Raw genomic sequence first — 23,298 nt, forward strand, 5'->3', positions numbered from 1 at the left:
TTCAAGTCTTTGAAGTCTACACAAGGCGTGAATTTTTTTAAAATTGTTTTTTCAAGTCTTTAAAGTCTACACAAGGCGTGGATTTTTTTTAAAAAATATTTTTCCAAATCTTTGAAGTCTACACAAGGCGTGGATTATTGAAGTCTACACAAGGCGTGGATTTTTTTAAAAAATGTTTTTTCAAGCCTTTGAAGTCTACGCAAGGCGTGAAGTTTTTCAACTCTTTGAAGTCTACACAAGGCGTGGATCTTTTTTAAAAATATTTTTTCAATTCTAAACAAGGCGTGGATTTAAAAAAAAAACATTTTTTCAAGTCTACACAAGGCGTGGATTTTTTTAAAAAAATTTTTTCAAGTCTACACAAGGCGTGGATTTTTTTAAAAATATTTTTTTAAGTCTTTAAAGTCTACACAAGGTGTGGATTTTTTAAAAACTTTTTTTGAAGTCTACACAAGGATTGGAACTTTAAAAAAATATTTTTTGAAGTCTACACAAGGCGTGGATTTTTTTAAAAACTATTTTTTGAAGTCTACACAAGGAGTGGATCTTTTAAAAAATATTTTTTCAACTCTTTGAAGTCTACACAAGGATTGGATCTTTTAAAAAATATTTTTTCAACTCTCTGAAATCTACACAAGGCGTGGATTTTTTTTAAAATATTTTTTTAAGTCTACACAAGGCGTGGATTATAAAAAAATATTTTTTCAAGTCTACACAAGACTTGGATCTTTTTAAATATAGTTTTTGAAGTCTACAAAAGACGTGGATTTTATACCCTTCACCACATGGTTCCTTTTGAGAATATGCGTAGAATCACATTTTAAGTCGATTTATGCATGTCCATCCGTCTGTCTGTCCATGTTAAATTGTAAACAAAGTACAGGTCGCATTTTTGATTCGAATTGGATGAAATTTTGCACAGCTAATTTATTTGGCCCAAAGACGAACCCTATTGAAATTGGGAAAAATCGGTTCAGATTTAGATATAGCTCCCATATATAGTTTCGTCCGATTTTATGTAAATGGTTCACCAAAGTCCTTATGTATCCTTCGATTTACACGAAATTTGGTATAGCGAACTGCATTAAGTCTAGAAAGATATGTGTTAAGTTTCGTGAAAATCGGTTCAGATTTAGATATAGCTCCTATATATATTTTCGTCCGATTTTAGGTAAATGGTGCACCAAAGTCCCTAAATAGCTTTCGATTTGCACGAAATTTGGCACAGCGTATTGATTTAAGAGTAGAATGATGCGTGTTATGTTTTGTGAAAGTCGGTTCAGATTTAAATATAGCTCCCACATATATTTTCGTCCGATTTAATGCAAATGGTGCACCAAAGACCCTATATATCCTTCGATTTGCACGAAATTTGCGACAGCGTACTGAATTCAGAGCTGCAGGTATAATGGTTCCTTTGAAAGAGCTGCGCGAATTCCTCTTCCTGTGGAAGAGCTGCAGGTGTTCCTCTTCCCATAGGAGGGCTGGAGGTATTCTTCCTCCTATAGGAGAGCTGCATGCAATATTCTTCCTATAGGTAAACTGCGGAAAAGCTGCAGGTATCCTTTTCCTGCGGAAGATCTGCAGATATTCTTCTTCCTAAGCAAGAGCTGCAGGTGTTATTCTTCCTCTGAAAAAGCTGCAGAAATTCCTCTTCCTGTGGAAGAGCTTCAGGAGTCTTCTTCCTGTGGAAGAGCTGCACGTATTCTTCTTCCTATAGGAGAGTTGGAGGCATTCTTCTAACTGTGGAAGAGCTGCAGGTATTCTTCATCCTGTGGACAAGCTGAAGGTATTCTTCTCAACTATGGAAGAGTTGCAGGAATTCCTCTTCCAGTGGAAGAGCTTCAGTAGTCTTCTTCCTGTTGAAGAGATGCACGTATTCTTCTTCCTATAGGAGAGCTGTAGGTATTCTTCTTTCTGTGGAAGAGCTGCAGGTATTCTTCGTCCTATAGGAATGCTCGAGGTATTTTTCTTCCTATATGAGAGCTGGATGTTATCTCCTTCCTACAGGTTAACAGTAGGTATTCTCCTTCCTATGGAAGAGCTGCATGTATTTTTTTTCCTATGGAATAGCTGCAGGTATTCTTCTTCATATAGGGGAGTTGCAAGTATTCTTCCTCGTATAGCTTCATCGGAAAAAATATTTAAAAAGTCCACGCCTTGTGTAGACTTCGGAAAAAATTATTTAAAAAGTCCACGCCTTGTGTAGACTTCGGAAAAAATTATTTAAAAAGTCCACGCCTTGTGTAGACTTCGGAAAAAATTATTTAAAAAGTCCACGCCTTGTGTAGACTTTGGAAAAAAAGTATTTAAAAAGTCCAAGCCTTGTGTAGACTTCGGAAAAAATATTTAAAAAGTCCACGCCTTGTGTAGACTTCGGAAAAATTATTTAAAAAGTCCACGCCTTGTGAAGACTTCTAAAAATATTTTTAAAAATTCAGGCCTTGTGTAGACTTGAAAAAATATTTTTTAAAAATCCAACAAAATATTTTTTCAAGTCTACACAAGGCATGGCTTTTTTAAATAATTTTTTTCTGAAGTTACCACAAGGTATGGATTTTTTTTTTTTTAATTTTAGTGTATTTGTTATTTCCCCTGACCTGCGTTTGTTTTCGATTTGGACCACTTGTTTATTTATTTATTTATTTTGTGTTGTTGTGGTTTTTTGTATTTTTACTTTGTTTAGGAAGTTATTTACAATTAGCGCCGCTTGTCTGTCTGCCGGTTTGTGGGGAACTTGCAAGATTAATAATCTTTTGATCGTGACCAATTTAGGTAACGAACAGGGTGGGGGTAGGTGTTGTGTGTGCCCAATCGATGCTTAATTTTTTAATTATTAAACAATTGACATATCACGATATGTCTGAAATCGGAAATTAATTACCAAGAATTATGGGCATGCTTATAAAGGGAGGAAGAAAAATACAAATAATTATAAAAAATGGAAGGGCGAACAAAGAACTTCGTAAGCTGGTAACAGGGAACTCAGGTGGGATCTATAGAACGATTTTCTTCGAAGTTAAATAAAATTTAATATTGAAAATACCATCTGAGACCCTGAGAAGTTAATTCCCTTTTTGACAAATATTCCTCAATTTTGTATTTCTCGAATCTTCCCCATTGCCAAATTAGGCAACTGACCCAAAAATTAAAAATTTTTGCCACAGTCATTCCGAAAAAAATCGACCATTTTAGAAAAAGAAAAAAAAATAAAAATAATCAAAATAAAAAATATCCAATTTTGAATGAATTATTGCACAAAGAGAAAATTTATCAACATTTAATTTGGCCCTATTATCTCAGCTGTCTCCCCACCGTCCATCCCATTATGGTGACTACACACTTCTTCGTCTTCTTCATCTTTTCACCATGTCATCCCTCATTGATCTTCTTTCATAATCGTTTGTCGGTGTCCGCAATTTTGCCGTGAAACTATTTCACCCAAAAACAGCAGAAGCTGTTTTGGATGATGACAAATGATTTTTTTTTTAATTTTTCGGAACGTTATTTGTTGTAGCATTTACAAGTTAACAAATAATAATGACAACAGCAACAACAACAACACAAAAGCTTTAACTTGTGTCAGTTATTATAATGATCACCGAAAAAAAGGGAATTTGGCCTAATGGTTATGTATATGAATTATTCAACAGAAAAATTTGCTATGGGTGTCATACAACACAAAAGAGACTAAGTCACTTTTATAAGAAAGAATAAAAAAAATTATTTAAATAATCCACGCCTTGTGTAGGCTTCGAAAAAAATTATTTTAAAAATCCACGCCTTGTGAAGACTCCAAAAAAAATTATTTAAAAAATCCACGCCTTGTGAAGACTCCAAAAAAAATTATTTAAAAAATCCACGCCTTGTGTAGACTTCGGAAAAATTATTTAAAGAATCCACGCCTTGTGTAGACTTGGGAAATAAATATTTAAAAAATCCACGCCTTGTGTAGACTTTGGAAAAAAATATTTAAAAATCCATGCCTTGTGTAGGTATCGGAAAAATTATTTAAAAAATCCACGCCTTGTGTAGACTTCGGAAAATTATCGATAACATTTTTTGCGTATAGAAAAGTTATCGATAATAATTTTTCAGTATAAAAAATATCGATTATAATTTTTTCGTATCGAAAAATTGTCGATAATAATTTTTTCGTAATAAATAATTACCGATAACAAGTTTTTTGTTTAGAAAATAATAATTTTTCGTACAGAATAAAATATCGATTGCCATTTTTCGATATAATTTTATCGATAATAATTTTTCAGTATGGAAAAATTATCGATAATATATTTTCTGTACCGAAATATTAACGATAATAGTTTTTTTGTATCGAAAAATGATCGATAATAATTTTTCTGTATCGAAAGTTACCGATAATAATTTTTCTGTATCGAAAAATTATCGATTATAATTTTTCTGTATAGAAAAATTATCGATAATATTTTTTTTACTTTTTCGAAAAATGATGGATAATAATTTTTCTGCATGGAAAAATTATCGATAAAAATTTTCTGTATCGAAAAATAATCGATAATAATTTTTCCGTATAGAAAAATTATCGATAATAATTTTTTGTATAGCAAAATTATCGACAATAATTCTTCTGTAACAAAAATTATCAATAATAATTTTTCTGTAACAAAAATATATCTATAATATTTTTTCTGTATAGAAAAATTATCGATAATAATTTTTCTGTATCGAAAAATTATCGATAATAATTTTTCTGTATCGAAAAATTATCGATAATAATTTTTCTGTATCGAAAAATTATCGATAATAATTTTTCTGTATTGAAAAATTAGCGATAATTATTTTTCTGTATCGAAAATTATTATCCATATTTTTCTGTATCGAAAATTATCGATAATAATTTTTCTGTATCGAAAAATTATCGATAAAAATTTTTCTGTATCGAAAAACTATCGATAAAAATTTTTCTGTATCGAAAACTACGGATAATAATTTTTCTGTATCGAGAAATTATCGATAATAATTTTTCTGTATCGAGAACTTATCGATAATAATTTTTCTGTATCGAAAAATTTACGATAATAGTTTTTTTGTATCGAAAAATGATCGATAATAATTTTTCTGTATCGAAAAATTATGGATAATAATTTTTCTGTATCGAAAAATTATCGATAATAATTTTTCTGTATCGAAAAATTATCGATAATAATTTTTCTGTATGGAAAAATTATCGATAATAATTTTTCTGTATCGAAAATGTATCGATATTAATTTTTCTGTATTGAAAAATTAGCGATAATAACTTTTCTGTATCAAAAAATTATCGATAATATCTGTATCAAAAAATTATCGATAATAATTTTTCTGTATCGAAAATTACCGATAAAAATGTTTCTGTATCGAAAAATTATCGATATTTTTTTCGATAAATTATCGAATTTTTTTATTCGATAAATTATCGATTATGTTTTAATCGATAAATAATCGATTATGTTTTAATCGATAAATTATCGATTATTTTTTATCGATAAATTATCGATTATTTTTTATCTATAAATTATCGATTATTTTTTCTTTATAATTCTAGGAATTTTTTCCAATATTTTTTTTAGTCGAATTTTTATTTATTTTTCATCTTTTTTCACTTAGTCTCTTTCACTTAGTCACCTCTTCGCCGAACTCTCACTTTCATTAGGAAAGTGTTGTGGATGGCTTCTTGTAATCACCGATCACCTCTAGTCGTAGTTTGAACTCCCATCGGTAATAATGTACGGTCGTCATATAATTCTCGCGACGGTTTTTCTTGTCTTCCCGCTGATTCTACGGCACGTCAATGGCCAACAGCAGGTCAGCACATTTTTCTCTTTTGTCCTCGATCGTTTCCGCGAGGGCATGAATATGTCGAATCTCGAGTACAGCGATAATAATGTGAAGATTTTGAAAAATTACGATTTTGTTATTGTGGGAGCTGGTACGGCGGGATGTACTTTGGCGGCTAGGCTGTCTGAGGTGCCCAGCTGGAAGGTGTTGCTGCTGGAGGCTGGTGGTCCTGAGGTCTGGCCGATGGATATTCCTGTTGTGGCCAATATGTTACAGGCCAACTTTGACATCAATTGGGCCTATCGTACCCAGCCATCGAATAAATTTTGTCTGGGTCTAAAGGACAAACGTTGTAATTTCCCACGCGGCAAGGTCATGGGAGGATCATCGGTGCTGAATTATATGATTTACACCCGTGGCAATCGTCGTGATTATGATACCTGGGCCGAGATGGGCAATGAGGGCTGGAGTTATGAGGATGTCTTGCCCTACTTCAAGAAACTCGAAGGTTCTTTGGTACCCAACGCCGATGAGGAATATGTGGGCCGTAATGGTCCCGTCAAGGTGTCCTATGCCCAGTGGCGTTCGGAGGTTAGCAAAGCATTCGTGTTGGCTGCCATGCAAAATGGTAGTGATTATGTGGACTACAATGGCCGGCGACAGGTTGGAGTTTCCTACATTCAGACCACCACAGATCAGTCGATACGTTGGAGTGCCAATCGGGCATATTTGTATCCGATCAAGGGGAAGCGTCCCAATTTACATATCAAGAAATTTGCCACGGTCACAAAGGTGTTGATTGACTCGAAGACAAAGAAGGCTTATGGGGTGCTCTTCGAGTCGAATGGCCAATCGTTTGAGGTAAGGGCCCGCATGGAGGTGATATTATCGGCGGGAGCCATAAATACCCCACAATTGCTGATGTTATCGGGAGTTGGCCCCGCAAAACATTTAAAAGAAGTGGGCATTGAACCTGTGGCAAATTTGGCTGTGGGTTACAACCTCCAAGATCATATAGCGCCGGCGCTGAATATTGTCACCAATGAAACCACTCTTACCGTGGGAGATTTCTTCGACATCGATGAAATTGTGAAAATGGATACCCGGAATAGTATGCTGTCCCTGCCCGGAGCCGTGGAGGCCATTGCCTTTTATGATTTGCAAAATCCTCAAGATCCCGATGGTTGGCCAGAATTGGAGTTATTTACAACCCCAGGGGCTTTTCATGAAAATGTTTTCCTTGCCTCGGCCATTGGGATACGTTCGGATGTGCTGCATGCCCTCTACGATGAGGTGGTGGAAAAGGATAAAAGTGTTTTCCTCATCTTTGCCATGTTGCTGCAGGCTCGTAGTAAGGGGAGAATTATTCTAAGGAGTAAGGATCCCGCTCAGCATCCTTTGATTTATCCCAACTACCTCCAAGATCCCTATGATATGGATGTTTTGGTAAAGGGGCTGCAGAAAATCATACATTTACTGGACGAACCTGCAATGAGGAAAATAAATGCCACCCTCTTGGAGGCCCATCTGCCCAGTTGCCAACAATATCCGGATATTACTTCGAGAGATTATTTACAGTGTTATATACGCCAGTTGACCTTTACCATTTATCATCAATCGGGTACGGCGAAAATGGGACCACATTCCGATCCAGAAGCTGTTGTAGATCCTCGCTTGAGGGTCCATGGCATTAAGAAGTTGCGCGTGGTAGATGCCAGTATTATGCCCAAATTGGTGGCAGGACATCCAAATGGTCCGATATTTATGATTGCAGAAAAGGCAGCGGATATGATTAAGGAGGATTATGGAAAGCTTTAAAAGCTTTTGGGGGAGGAAGAAAGCTATTTTGTAAATTGTTATTTTTTAAATTAATATTTATTTGGAAAATTGTGAAATAAAGCGATAAAAAGGAAGAATCGAATTTTTTGTAATTTTCGATAACAAAAAAATTATCGATAACAGTTGTATCGATTTCGATAATTTTCTGATGCAGACAAATAACTATCGACAATTTTTCGATTCTAAAAAAATATAAACGGAAAAAGTTTTATCGATTAGTTTTCTATGCAGAAAAATTATTATCGATAATTGCGTTCATACTGAAAAATTATTATCGATAGTTTTATTCTGTTTTTTTGTGTAAATTTTCCTTTACGGAAGAAGATTGTCGATAATTTTTTTTTATACAGAAAATTATTATCCACATGTTTTGGATACAAAATATTTTATTTATTTTTTTTAGTAGTGTTTGGCGGGTTATTTGGGATACCATTTGTATTTTGTTTTTGCAAAATATTTTTTTTTGCAAAATATTTTTTTTTCTTTAAAGAAAAATTATTATCGATAATTTTTACTTACAGAAAAACTATAATAAGGAAAAATAAATATCGATAATTTTTTTGTACCCAAAAATTATTATCGATAATTTTTCTATACCAAAAAAATATTATATCGATAAAAAATTATAATCGATATTTTTCTATCCGGTAAAACCGATAATTTGAAATTAATATCGATGATTTTTCTTTCTAGAAAAATTATTATCAATACTTTTTCTTTACAGAAAAATTATTATCGATACTTTTTCTTTACAGAGAAATTATTATCGATACTTTTTCTTTACAGAAAAATCATTATCGATACTTTTTCTTTACAGAAAAATTATTATCGATACTTTTTCTTTACAGAAACATTATGATCGATACTTTTTCTTTACAGAAACATTATTATCGATAATTTTTCCATTCAAAAATGTTATTATCGATAATTTTTCTATGCAAAAATATTATTATCGACAATTTTCAATGCAAAAAAAAAATTGTCGATAATTTATATTTGCACAAAAAATTTATATCGATAATTTTTCTATACGGAAAACTTTTTATCGATAATTATATGGAAAAATAATTATTATATGGAAAAATTATTATCGATAATTTTTCTCTACGAAACATTTATTATCAATAATTTTTGATACCCAAAAACTGTTATCGATAATATGAAATTAATATCGATAATTTTTCTACATGGAAAACTTATTATCGATAATTTTTCTATGCCAAAATATTTTTATCGATAATTTTCCTATGGAAAAAAAATTATTATCGATCATTTTTCTATCCAAACAAATTGTGTCGATAATTTTACTATGCACAAAAATTATTATCGATAATATATCTTTGCAAAAAAAATTATTATCGATAATTTTTCTATATGGAAAAAATATTATCCATATTATTTCGATACCAAAAATTATTATCGATAACTTTTCGGAAAAACAGAAAAACAATTATCGATATTTGTTTTTGTATCGATAGATAATTGTTGTATACATAAAAATTATTATCGATAATTTTTTGCATTGAAAAATTATTATCGATAATTTTTTGCATTGAAAAATTATTATCGATAATTCTTCTATATGGGATATTTATTATCGAAAATTTATTTGCATTGAAAAATTATTATCGATAATTTTTCTATATGGGATATTTATTATCGAANATTTATTTGCATTGAAAAATTATTATCGATAATTTTTTTGCATTGAAAAATTATTATCGATGATTTTTTTGCATTGAAAAATTATTATCGATAATTTTTCTATACGGAAAAATTATTATCGATACTTTTTTTATACGGAAAAATGATTATCGATCTGTTTTCTATACGAAAAAAATTTTATCGATAATTTTTTTGCATTGAAAAATTATTATCGATAATTTTTCTATATGGAAAAATTATTATCCATATTATTTCGATACCAAAAATTATTATCGATAACTTTTCGGAAAAACAGAAAAAAATTATCGATAATTTTTTTGTATCGAAAAATTATTATAGATAATTTTTGTTTACATAAAAATTATTATCGATAATTTTTTTTGTTTTTTTGGTACCGAAAAATATTTATCGATAATTTTTCTATACAGAACAGTTTTTTATCGATAATTTATCTTTGCAGAAAAATTAATATCGATAATAATATAATAATTATTCCAAAAAATTATCGATAATTTTTCTATACGAAAAAAATATTATCGATAATTTTTCTATCCAAAAAAAAAAAAAAAAATGTTGTCGATAATTTTTCTATGCAAAAAATTATCGATACTTTATCTTTGCAAACAATTAATATCGATAATTTTTCTATGCAAAAATATGTATAATTTTTCTGTGTGGATAATCTGTGGATCGATAATTTGTTTTTTTTTTTTAATTATTTTTTGATACTGAAAATTTATAATCGATAATTGTTCCATAGAGAATAATTATTGTCGATAATTTTCCAATACAGAAAAATATTTATCGATAATTTTCCTATGCAGAAAAATGATCAAAAAACTTAAATCGATACTTATCGTAGCTTTTTCATTATCTTATTTCTTTGTAAAACCATTACAACAACTTTTGAATACCACAGACACTCATACACACAAACAAAAGACTTAAGACACAAACGTCAAAGCATCAAAGCAGCCAGCCATTGATGGAGCAGCAAATGAATCATCTCAGTGTTTAAGTGTGACAACAACAAAAACAACACCAACAAGTTCTTGTAAAAGTGGTTACAATAAATTATGGTTGGTGTAAACAAATCGGAAGTTAGGCGTTTTATTGTGTCAAAATGTAATTTAGATCTCTATAATCTCACACACTAACACACATAGAGCGAGGCAGTTCAATGAACTGAATTATCATAGAAATAGGAAGTTGTAAGCTCAGCAAGGTCATAGCATAATCTTCTTTTTTTTTCTTGACCCATTACACTCCATCACAACATTACATAAACTCAAACTATTGTAAGAAAACCGGTTCATATGGTTACATGAATGAAATGAAGGGGAGGGGTAAGAACAAGATGTTGACGGTATCAAAAAATCATGTTTGTTTTTTTAATAGAAAATATGATCGTAAATTATTTTGTAGGTGTCAATAATATATTTTTATTGAAAGAAAAAAAATATTCCCATAGTTCTCCTTCGTCTTTGAATCAGTTAAGGTATTAGTTCCAAAAATAATTTTTTTAAATTAAAATTATTTTTTTTAATCCACGCCCATGGTGGCTTCCAAAGAATATTTTTTAAAAAAAAATCCAGGCCAATTGTGGCTTTTAAAAAATATTTTTTTTTTTGAAAAATCCAAGCCTATGGTTTCGAACACGCTTCAAAATATTTAAAAAAAGACTTTTTTGGCAAAAAAAAAAAAAAAATCATTTTTTATAATAATTATTTTTTATTTCTAATTTTTGGTTCTTAAAAAATATTATTTTAAATTTTTAAAAATAAACAACAATAAAAATGCTTATTACAAACTAATTAACAAATAAAATAATACTTAATATAACCTTGGAAGGGAGGTCGGTTTAACTTCACAGCATACCATAATCCTGCTTGATCATATCAGCTGCCTTCTCGGCAATCATATAAACCGGCCCATTTGGATGTCCCGCAATCAGCTTCGGCATAATACTGGCATCTACCACCCTCAAATTTGGTATACCATGGACCCGCAAGCGATTATCCACCACCGCTTCTCTATCGGAACTTGGTCCCATTTTCGCCGTACCCGATTGATGATAAATGGTGGTGGTCAAGTAGCGAACATAACATTCCAAATAGGGTCGGGAGCGTATGTGACCATATTTCCGACATGGTTTTATGCTACTATTCAGTAGCGTAGCATTCACCTTACGCATTGAGGGTTCATCGAGAAGTTCAATGATTTTTTCAATACCTCGCACCACAATATCCAGGTCATAGGGGTCGTGTAGATAATTGGCATAGATGAGAGGATATACCTTGGGGTCCTTGCTGCGCAGTAGAATGCGCCCCTTGCTACGTGGCTGCATTTGCATGGAGACAATGGCAAAGACATTGAGATCCTGTTCAATGGCTTCGTTGTAGAGATCATCAAAGATATCCTGCCTTATGCCAGCTGCCCGGGCCAAAAAGGGATTTTCATGATATGAAGAATCGGCCACAATAAATTCTATGTCTGGCCAGCCATCTGGATCGTTGGGATGATCAAGATCATAGAAGGCAATGACTTCGAGGCCTCCCGCCACCGACAAAGAGCTGTTCATGGTCTGTAGAGCCAGGAAATTATCGGAGTCAAATAGGTCAGGTAATTTGATGCTACTAACATTGGCCACCACATTGACGGGTGGGGCAATATGGTCCTGCAAATTATAGCCTACTGCTAAATCGACAATGGGTTTTATGCCCACCTGGCGTAAATGTTTGGCTGGACCCACACCGGATAACATCAGCAATTGGGGGGTATTTATTGCTCCCGCCGAGGATATGACCTCCTTGCGGGCCCTCACTTTGTAAATTTTGCCTTGGGACTCAAACTCCACACCATAGGCCCTTTTCGTCTCCGGATCAATCAGGAACTTCCGAACATGGGCATATTTTTTGATATGCAAATTGGGCCGCTTATCTTTCACGGGATAGAGATAGGCCCGATTGGCACTCCAACGATGTGTTTGATCCGTTGTGGTCTGGGCATATTGTACACCCACCTGGCGCCGGCCATTATAATCCAAATAATCGTAACCATTCTCTTGGACCGCTGCCACAAACGCCTCACTCAGTTGGGTATGCCATTTGGCATAGGACACCATGACGGGACCATTGCGACCCACATACTCCTCTTCTGCATCGGGTATAATGGATCCCTCCAATTTTTTAAAATATGGCAGGACATCCTGGTAGCTCCAGCCTTCATTACCCATTGCCGCCCAGGTATCATAATCCCGACGATTGCCACGAGTGTACATCATGTAATTCAATACCGAACTACCACCCATAATTTTACCCCTGGGGAAGTTACAGCGATTATCCTTCAGACCCAGACAATAGGCATTTGAGGGCTCTGTACGATAGGCCCAATTAATATCGGGACTTAGTTGAAGAATATTTGCCGCAATAGGTAAATCCAAGGGTAAATATTCGGGACCACCAGCCTCCAAGAGAAGAATTTTCCATGAGCCTATCTCCGACAGCCTTGAGGCCAGGGTACATCCACCCGTACCCGCCCCAGCAATAATAAAATCATATTCATCCAATAGCTGTATGTCATTGTCACGATACTCATTGGTAGTGGCATCTTCGGCTCCATGCTGCAGAACTTCAATGAAATATTTCAAAACATTGGTGGTCAGACGTTGGGCGCCACATGATTCACTGCACACTAATAAAATTCCAATCGAAAAAATTAACACCAAACTCCGTTGCGATTTTCGCATTTTGTAGCTACTTCTAAGTTCGAAATGATACTGATTTTGTGGATAAAAATTAGCTAACCTGGTAAATTCTTGGCCATCATGTAAAGGCGTACTTATTTCCTCATTCCACAAACCCGATTCCATAGACCAGCAAAGATTATCTTCGACAAGAAAAAAATATGTTTTTATTGTTGTTCCTATTTTTTTTAATAATCGAATAAAGCAATTAATTTATTCAGGCCTCCGAAGAACATCTACGGCATAATAGGCCAACACACACACAGAACAAAAGGTCAAGAAACAAGCCAAGAGACTACTGGCCTAATTATGTATGCCAACAAAAATACTAGTGACCGGTATAAGGCCTGGCGAACATGAAACTAGAATCAAATTCTGTTTTTTTTTTTAACAGAACAAAAGAAGTTCCGAGATGACAGAAAAAATTCCACTACGATTTTAAACAAATATTCTATAAATTCAAAATTCGTAGGCTTGGATTTTTTCAATAATTTTTTTCTGAAGCCACCATAGGCGTGGATTTTTTAAATCATTTTTTTCTGAAGCCACCATAGGCGTGGATTTTTTCAATAATTTTTTTCTGAAGCCACCATAGGCGTGGATTTTTTTAAATACTTTTTTTCTGAAGCCACCATAGGCGTGGATTTTTTAAATAATTTTTTTCTGAAGCCACCATAGGCGTGGATTTTTTAAATAATTTTTTTCTGAAGCCACCATAGGCGTGGATTTTTTAAATAATTTTTTTCTGGAGCTACCATAGGCGTGGATTTTTTAAATAATTTTTTTCTGGAGCTACCATAGGCGTGGATTTTTTAAATATTTTTTTTTTCTGAAGCCACCATAGGCGTGGATTTTTTAAATAATTTTTTTCTGAAGCTACCATAGGCGTGGATTTTTTTAAATAATTTTTTTCTGAAGCTACCATAGGCGTAGATTTTTTAAATAATTTTTTTCTGAAGCCACCATAGGCGTGGATTTTTTTAAATACTTTTTTTCTGAAGCCACCATAGGCGTGGATTTTTTAAATAATTTTTTTCTGAAGCCACCATAGGCGTGGATTTTTTAAATAATTTTTTTCTGAAGCCACCATAGGCGTGGATTTTTTAAATAATTTTTTTCTGAAGCTACCATAGCTCCAAACATTTTTACTTTTGTTGCTAACCTCCCTAATGTGTTGTCATTTTGGGGTCAAATGGGTCAAAGTCATTACCTTTAATGATCAAAAATATCATTACTTAAAGACGTTTTAAAAATAATCATTCAGTTCACCTTCGAAATTATCAGCCTAATGTTGTCGAACGTCCAGCTGCTTCGATTTTCGGTTTACTTACTGCTTCTCCAAAGTCACCCTTTAAAGTCCCAACATCAATCCTCCAATCTGTTGACATTTCTCTACAACTTCCTCAAGGATGGCCAGGAGAGATTAAATTTAGAAAATCTGGATAACAAAGTACAGCTCCTACCGGAATACGATTTCATTGTGGTGGGTGCGGGGACAGCAGGCTGTGCCTTGGCGGCACGATTATCGGAAATTCCCAAATGGTCGGTATTACTACTGGAAGCTGGTGGCCCAGAACTCCTACCCATGGATATACCACTCAAGGCCCATTTATGGCAGGGAAATCCTTATGTCGACTGGAATTATCTAACCCAACCTTCGAAGGAGTACTGCCTGGCCATGGCGGGGAGGAGATGTCATTTTAGTCGCGGCAAGGTTATGGGCGGATCATCGGTATTAAATTATATGATTTATACACGAGGTAGTCGTTGGGATTATGATCAGTGGTCGCAGATGGGAAATCGCGGATGGAGTTATCGCGAAGTGTTGCCATATTTTAAGAAATTGGAAAATTCTATGATCCCGGATGAGGACGAGGAGTATAGAGGCCATGGAGGTCCAGTGAAAATTTCCTATATTAAATATCGTTCTCCGCTGGCCAAGGCTTTTGTTCAAGCCACTCGGGAGGATGGTTTGCCCTATGTGGACTATAATGGCCGGCAGCAGATTGGGGTGTCCTTCTTGCAGACCACCACCGATCAACGTTATCGTTGGAGTTCCAACCGGGCCTATCTTTATCCGCTAAAGGGGAAACGTCGGAATTTACACATAAAGAAATTTAGTCATGTCACCAAGATTCTGATAGATCCTGAAACAAAAACGGCATATGGGGTAAGATTTGAAAGTCAAGGCCAGACATTTGAAATCAGGGCGTGCAAGGAGGTCATATCCTCCGCAGGGGCCATAAATACCCCTCAACTGCTGATGTTATCTGGGGTGGGCCCCAAGTCGCATTTACAGGAAATGGGTATAAGACTTCTAATGGATCTGCCAGTGGGTTATAATTTACAGGACCACCTGGCTGCGGGTTTGAATTTTGTTAGTCAACTAAAAACCCTCAGACTTTCCGATTTCCTCAATTTAAGTTTATCAACAAATTTCGAAACTGGTCTCAGTCCCCTGAATCTCCCCGGGGGTGTGGAGGCCCTGGCATTTTATGATCTAGAACATCCGAATAATCCCCATGGTTGGCCAGATATTGAATGGTTTCTTAGCAGTGGTGCCCTGTATGCCAATCCAAGGATTTCACAAAGTTTGGGTATTCGTACCGATGTCCTAAAGGCCTTATATGGCAAGGCCATCAGAGACAAAAGCAATGTTTTTATGATATTTGTTAAACTCCTCAGGCCCTATAGTAAAGGCAGGATCCTATTGGCCAGCCGAGATCCAAAAAAGCCACCCCTTATCTACCCAAATTTTCTCAAGGACCAAAGAGACATGAAAAACCTACAACGTGGCATACAAAGAGCTCTGAATTTAATGCAGACACCCACAATGAAAAAACTGAAGGCGCAATTTTTACAACAAAAAATACCAGGATGTCAGAATTATCAGAACATTACCTCTCCGGAATATTTGGAGTGCTACGTACGTCATTTGAGCTTTACAATTTATCATCAATCGGGAACGGCAAAAATGGGTCCCGCATGGGATCGGGAGGCAGTAGTTGATCCTCGCCTTAAGGTTTATGGTATTGGAGGTTTAAGAGTGGTAGATGCCAGCATTATGCCCAATATTGTTGCCGGACATCCCAATGGACCGGTTTTTATGATTGCGGAAAAGGCAGCGGACATGATTAAACAAGATTATGGTGAATTGTAAACAGTATTTTAATAAAATTTATTTAACAAAAAACAGAAATTCGAAATTTTTGTTAAAAAAAAATAGGTCTAGGACTGTGGATATGCCAAATTTGGTGGAAATCGTAAGATATATAGGGATTTTGGTGCAACATTTACATTAATTCGGAGGAAAATATATATGGGAGCTATATCAAAATCTGAACCGATTTTCAGGTTGATCATCATTCTATAATTAATTTAGTATGCCATACCACATTTCGTGAAAATCGAAAGATATATAGGGGCTTTGGTGCCTATATCGGACTAAAATATATATGGGAGCTTTATCTAAATCTGAACCGATTTTCTCGGAACTTAGCACACATCATTCTGGACCTAATTCAGTAGCCTATACCAAATTTCATGCAAATGGATAGATATATAGGGACTTTGGTGCCTATATCGGACGAAAATATATATAGGAGCTATATCTATATCTGAACTGATTTTCACGAAACGTAACACACATCGTTCTAGGGTTTATTCAGTACGCTATTCCAAATGTCATGCAAGTCCAATGATATATAGGGACTTTGGAGCCCCATTTACCTTAAATCGGACGAAAATAGATATGGGAGCTATATATAAATCTGAACCGATTTTCTCTAAACTTTGCACATGTCATTGTAGAGTCAATTCAGTACACTATGCAAAATTTCGTGCACATCGAAAGATATATAGGGACTTTGGTGCACCTTTTACATTAAATCGGACGAAAATATAAATGGGAGTTATATCTAAATCTGAACCGATTTTGAAGAAATTTTACACATATCATTCTGGACCTAATTCAGTACTCTATGTCACATTTCGTGCAAATCGGAAGGTATATAGGGACTTTGGTGCACCATTTATCTTAAATCGGACGAAACTATATGTGGGAGCTATACCCGAATCCGAACCGATTTTCTCAAAACTTAGCATCATTCTGGACCTACCCAATGCTAAATTTCGTGCAAAACCGAAAGATATATAGGGACTTTCGAGCCCCATTCACCTTAAATCGAACGAAAATATATATGGGAAATATATCTAAATCTCAATCGATTCACAAACCTTAGCAGTCTGGACCTAATTCAGAACTCTGTGCCAAATTTAATGCAAATCGAAAGATATATAGGGACATTGGAGCCCAATTTACCTTAAATCGGACGAAATTATACACGGGAGCTATATCTAAATCTGAACCGATTTCCTTCAATTTCAATAGGGTTTGTGCTTGGGCCAAATATGTGAGCTATGCCATATTTCATTCAAATCGCATCATTAATGCGACCTGTAATTTGTTTACAATTTAACATCTACAGACGGACGGACGGACTGAGGGACATGCATAAATCGATGCAGAAAGTGATTCTATGCGTATTCTCAAAAGGAACCATGTGTCCATCTCGTTTCCTTTTGCCTGTTAATAATACCCTGTACCATAGTGTGGTGATGGGTACAAACAACCTGAGAGTCTATCAAATTTGTTTTCAAAGAAAAACGGCTAAGGGGCTATCAGATTTTTTTTCTATAGGAAAACGAACTCAGGGTTTTTCGATTTTTTTCCCCTTTAGAGAAAAATACAGACCTGAGGATCTGTGGACATTTTTTCTATAGAAAAATAATCAGACATGCGTGTCTGCCAATTTTTTTTTTAAGAATACAGGTCTTAAGGTCTTTGATTTCTTCTCTATAGAAAAAATACCTACCTTGGGAATAGTAAATTTTTTTATTCAAATTTTGTTTCTACCCACCTTAACGTCTGCCATTACATTTTTATTACAAAAATAAAAAACCAAAATAATTTCTTCTTCAATGCCATTTTATTATATAATAAGTTTTTAATGACAATATAAATTAAATAAGCATTTAAGTCCGAAATAGGGGTCAATTACCAATGACAGCACCATAGGCGTGGGTTTTTTAAATAATTTTTTTCTGAGGCTATCATTGGTGGGGATTTCTTAAATAACTTTTTTCTGAGACTATCATTGGTGGAGATTTCTTAAATAATTTTTTTCTGAGGTTACCATAGGCGAGGATATTTTAAATAATTTTTTTCTGAGGCGTGGATTTCTTGGATTTCTTAAATAATTTTTTTCTGAGGCTACCACAAGGCGTGGCTTTTTTAAATATTTTTTTTCTTTGAAGCTACCACAAGTCGTGGATTTTTTAAATAATTTTTTTCTGAGGCTACCACAAGGCGTGGATTTTTGAAATAATTTTTTTCTGATGCTACCACAAGGGGTGGATTTTTTAAATAATTTTTTTCTGATGCTACCACAAGGCGTGGATTTCTTAAATAATTTTTTTCTGAGGCTACCACAAGGCGTGGATTTCTTAAATAATTTTTTCCTGAGACTATCATTGGTGGGGATTTCTTAAATAATTTTTTTTCTGAGGCTACCACAAGGCGTGGATTTCTTAAATAATTTTTTTCTGAGGCTACCACAAGGCGTGCCTTTTTTAAATAATTTTTTTCTGAGGCTACCACAAGGCGTGGATTTCTTAAATAATTTTTTTCTGAGACTATCATTGGTGGGGATTTCTCAAATAATTTTTTCCTGAGGTTACCATAGGCGTGGATATTTTAAATAATTTTTTTCTGAGGTTACCATAGGCGTGGATATTTTAAATAATTTTTTTTCTGAAGCTACCATAGGCGTGGATATTTTAAATATTTTTTTTCTGAAGCTACCACAAGGCGTGGATTTCTTAAATAATTTTTTCTGAGGCTACCACAAGGCGTGGATTTCTTAAAAAATATTTTTTTCTGAGGCTACCACAAGGCGTGGCTTTTTTAAATAATTTTTTTCTGAGGCTACCACAAGTCGTGGATTTTTTAAATAATTTTTTTCTGAAGCTACCACAAGGCGTGGATTTCTTAAATAATTTTTTTCTGAGGCTACCACAAGGCGTGGATTTTTTAAATAATTTTTTTCTGAGGCTACCACAAGGCGTGGATTTCTTAAATAATTTTTTTCTGAGGCTACCACAAGGCGTGGATTTCTTAAATAATTTTTTTCTGAGGCTACCACAAGGCGTGGATTTCTTAAATAATTTTTTTCTGAGACTATCATTGGTGGGGATTTCTCAAATAATTTTTTTCTGAGGTTACCATAGGCGTGGATTTCTTAAATAATTTTTTTCTGAGGCTACCCCAAGGCGTGGATTTCTTAAATAATTTTTTTCTGAGGCTACCACAAGGCGTGGATTTCTTAAAAAATATTTTTTTCTGATATTTAAAATAATTTTTTTCTGAGGCTACCACAAGTCGTGGATTTTTTAAATAATTTTTTTCTGAGGCTACCATAGGCGTGGATATTTTAAATAATTTTTTTCTGAGGCTACCCCAAGGCGTGGATTTCTTAAATAATTTTTTTCTGAGGCTACCACAAGGCGTGGCTTTTTTAAATAATTTTTTCCTGAGGCTACCACAAGGCGTGGATTTCTTAAATAATTTTTTTCTGAGACTATCATTGGTGGGGATTTCTCAAATAATTTTTTTCTGAGGTTACCATAGGCGTGGATATTTTAAATAAATTTTTTCTGAGGTTACCAAAGGCGTGGATATTTTAAATATTTTTTTTCTGAAGCTACCACAAGGCGTGGATTTCTTAAATAATTTTTTTCTGAGGCTACCACAAGGCGTGGCTTTTTGAAATAATTTTTTTCTGAGGCTACCACAAGGCGTGGATTTCTTAAATAATTTTTTTCTGAGACTATCATTGGTGGGGATTTTTTAAATAATTTTTTCCTGAAGTTACCATAGGCTTGGATATTTTAAATAATTATTTAAAAAATCCACACCTGAAATATATAAAAAAAAAAATATAAAGACATTTTTTTTTTATTTTTTCTATTTATTTTTTTTTAATATTTTATAATTTAAATTATATACATTAAATTATTAATAGTCTATACTCTAAATTTACAATATTTTTTGTTTCGTTTATTTAATTTTTTTTATTAAGGAATTTCAATACAATAAATTAGCCAGGTCTAATGACATATTCTAAAACAAAATAATAATACTTACAATGACGTAAATATATTTTTAAATTATATATATTATACACAATAAGTTATTATTAATAAAAAAATATTTTTGAATTTTTTTTTTTTAATACAAATAAATTATAACAACAATTAAAACAAATGACTAAGCCAGCTTATAATAAATTATTAATTATATATTTTTTAATTTTTTTTTATAACAAAATATATTTTTTTAAATTATTATACACATGGCAACATACACAATATACGACTACATGGTAAGGTACAAAAATTTGAGCCCCCTGAAAAATATGTTTTTGGCCTGAGGTTGGTTATGAACAGCCTTTAAAAAATGAGGGAGGTATTTTTTTCCCCTTATAAAAAAATATCTAAAAAAATTTGTTCTCCCACCCTCCCCCTATCTCTTGGCATTCACCTTTTTATATTCCGGATTGTGGAACCAATCCTCTTTGATCAAATCTGCTCCCTTCTCACCAATCATAATGACCGGTGCATTGGTATTTCCACTACTTATGGTGGGCATAATACTGGCATCGATGACCCTCAAACCCCTTATGCCATATACCCTCAACCTAGGATCCACCACAGCTTCCTGATCCCAGGCTGGACCCATTTTTGCTGTACCACATGGATGATATATGGTCATGGAAATGGTGCGTATATGGCACTCAATATAGGCATCGGACATAAATTTATGCTGTTTACAATTCGGCAGGGACTTCGTCCATAGCCTCGAACCAAATTGTTTGAAAACCTTGGCCTCAGCCACTCGCAAAGCGATTTTGGCACCCTCAACCAAAACCTTAACATCCAAAGGATCATCAAAATAATTGGCATTGATCAAAGGGTAGGCAAAGGGATTTGCCGACCTTAGCCTAACCCAACCCCTAGACCTAGGTCTCAGTAACAACGGAATTATGCTCCATGCATCCTTATTGGCAATGGGTTGATATACCTCCTGATAGAGGGATTCCTTCAAACCCATAACTTTCTTTACCCTGGCTCCATTATCCGAATTTATGCTAGCCGGGGCCATGTGAAACTGTATATCCGGCCAATCCAGCGTGCGATTAGAATAGGGCGTGTGGACAAAAGCCAATCCTTCCACACCACCCAAGGTGGTCATGGGTCCTCTTTCCCTTAACACATATTGCATGGTAATACCCGTGGGATTAAATCGATCCTGAACAATGGACACAGGTTTATCTACGAGGAAAGTCAACCCGCCCATACCCACATGATCCTGCATATTTTCACCCACCGGCAAATCCTGCAGTACCTTAATTCCCAAATCCTCCAGGTGTTGTCGGGGACCAATACCCGACAACATCATCAGCTGTGGCGTATTAATGGCCCCTGCGGAGAGTATAACCTCCCTTTTCGCATAGACCCTTTGCACCCTGCCATTTTTAACAAATTCCACCCCCTTGACACGCATCGTGGCCTCATCAATCAACACCTTTGTGGCCTGAGAATTCAATGACATATGGAAATTTTTACGATATTTTATGGGCCTCAAAAAAGCCTTAGCGGTGCTGCATCTCGAACCCCTCCTAATCGTACCCTGGGCCATCATAAACCCGGTCTGCAATTCCCCATTAATATCACGATTTTCATAACCAATCTCCGTGCCGGCCTCAACAAATGCCGCCACCAAGGGTGTATGCCAGGGTGACTCCTGCACTGTCAAATACCCTCCCTTACCATGATACGGATTATTACTTAAGTAAGGGTTACGATTATCCTCCGATTTCTTAAAATAATGCAGAACATTATCATAACCCCAACCCTCATTGCCCAAAGCCTCCCAGTGATCATAGTCATGGCGATTACCCCTTACATATAACATATAATTCAGGACACTCGAACCACCCAGCACCTTACCCCTGGGCCAATTGCAGCGATTATTATTCATACCCAAACAGGATTTATTCGAAGATTCCGTTTTATATTGCCAATCTAATTTACTCAACTGCAAATAGGCTGCCAAGGAGGGGACATCGGATATTTCATTTTCATCTGGACCAGCTTCGAGCAGCAGAACCTTCCATTTGCGTACCTCACTTAAACGATTGGCCACCACCGCACCTGCCGACCCCGCACCCACAACAATAAAATCATATTCTGGATATAAATTCGGTTGATCGAATACCCTAGACTCTGGATCCACCTGATCGTAGCGGTAATAGGTAATGGTGGCCAAGAGTAGAGGTATTAGCCATAGGCCTGTTGTGACTACACCGAAGGTGGATTTTATCACCGTGGTTATGAACAGCAAATTGAAGACCATTTTCTTTTTCTCAATGGAAGGGAAAGGGGAAGTTTTCTTCAGGGTATAAACAATTGTAGATTGTTGTTGTAATTTTTGTTCGTTTTGTTGTTGTTGTAAATAATTGTTTTCTTTTCGTCTTTTTCTGGCTCTATAGTTTCTTGCGTTTACTCATTGTAGTCGTCAATGAGGCAGATTTGGCTATTATGCTCTGAAAAGAGAGAAAGAGAGGAAAGAGAGAAATAAATTAGATTGAGAGAGAATAAAAAATTAAATTCGTAATTGAAAAAAATTAGTTTTTAATAATTTTCTACAAATAAATCTTAAAAAATAATAAATAGGATTTAGTGGTAAAAATGCAGGCATTTTTGAGGTTATGTTGGATTTTTTATAAAATCTTCCACATAACCTCATTTTAGAGACTTGTTGTCAATGGAAAAAATATTCTAGAGAAAATTTCACTATAGGTCTCCGAACAACAGAAACCTGTAAATATAATATTTATATATAAAAAATACCGTTGGCAATTTTTATATATTTTGAGGGTAGGCATTTTGTGAGGTTATATTGCAAATTTTGACAAAATCTCCCCCAAAACCTTTCTCTAGGGCTTTGATGTCAATGAAGAAAATATTCTTCATAAGATTTAGCTATGGGTCCCCGAATTTCACTATAGGCCCCCGAACAACCGAAACCTGTAAAAATCATATTTATATATAAAAATACCTTTGCAAATTTATATATTCATAGGGTAGGCATTTTTGAGGTTATGTTGCAATTTAGACAAAATTTCCCA

At 34.5% G+C, this 23,298-nt stretch overlaps 4 protein-coding genes across 4 annotated transcripts; 2 read left to right on the plus strand and 2 right to left on the minus strand.

Annotated features, from left to right (window-relative positions):
* The first annotated feature begins 5,745 nt into the window (after positions 1-5,745).
* LOC133333571 (glucose dehydrogenase [FAD, quinone]-like) lies at positions 5,746-7,617 on the plus strand. The gene has a single exon (XM_061541880.1). It carries the CDS (start codon positions 5,746-5,748, stop codon positions 7,615-7,617), a length of 1,872 nt encoding a protein of 623 aa, XP_061397864.1.
* A 3,553-nt stretch (positions 7,618-11,170) lies between these two features.
* LOC133333573 (glucose dehydrogenase [FAD, quinone]-like) lies at positions 11,171-13,128 on the minus strand. The gene is made up of 2 exons (XM_061541881.1): positions 13,110-13,128; positions 11,171-12,996 (listed from the first exon to the last, which is right to left on the minus strand). The coding sequence occupies exons 1-2, from the start codon at positions 13,126-13,128 to the stop codon at positions 11,171-11,173; spliced, it is 1,845 nt and encodes a 614-aa protein (XP_061397865.1).
* Positions 13,129-14,336: 1,208 nt separating this feature from the next.
* LOC133333574 (glucose dehydrogenase [FAD, quinone]-like) lies at positions 14,337-16,208 on the plus strand. The gene has a single exon (XM_061541882.1). The coding sequence runs from the start codon at positions 14,337-14,339 to the stop codon at positions 16,206-16,208; it is 1,872 nt and encodes a 623-aa protein (XP_061397866.1).
* Positions 16,209-20,630: 4,422 nt separating this feature from the next.
* On the minus strand, positions 20,631-22,523 carry LOC133333575 (glucose dehydrogenase [FAD, quinone]-like). Its single transcript, XM_061541883.1, has one exon. It carries the CDS (start codon positions 22,521-22,523, stop codon positions 20,631-20,633), a length of 1,893 nt encoding a protein of 630 aa, XP_061397867.1.
* Positions 22,524-23,298: the final 775 nt, after the last annotated feature.

This window comes from Musca vetustissima, unplaced genomic scaffold, assembly GCF_032173495.1.
Source record: "Musca vetustissima isolate MV318-11 ecotype Yass unplaced genomic scaffold, APGP_CSIRO_Mvet_v1 utg96534, whole genome shotgun sequence".
Taxonomy (NCBI): domain Eukaryota; kingdom Metazoa; phylum Arthropoda; class Insecta; order Diptera; family Muscidae; genus Musca; species Musca vetustissima.

Excerpts from the sequence above, each read along its gene's own strand:
- LOC133333571 (XM_061541880.1), top strand. The coding sequence starts at position 5,746 with ATGTACGGTCGTCATATAATTCTCGCGACGGTTTTTCTTGTCTTCCCG.
- LOC133333574 (XM_061541882.1), top strand. The coding sequence starts at position 14,337 with ATGTTGTCGAACGTCCAGCTGCTTCGATTTTCGGTTTACTTACTGCTT.
- LOC133333575 (XM_061541883.1), bottom strand. The coding sequence starts at position 22,523 with ATGGTCTTCAATTTGCTGTTCATAACCACGGTGATAAAATCCACCTTC.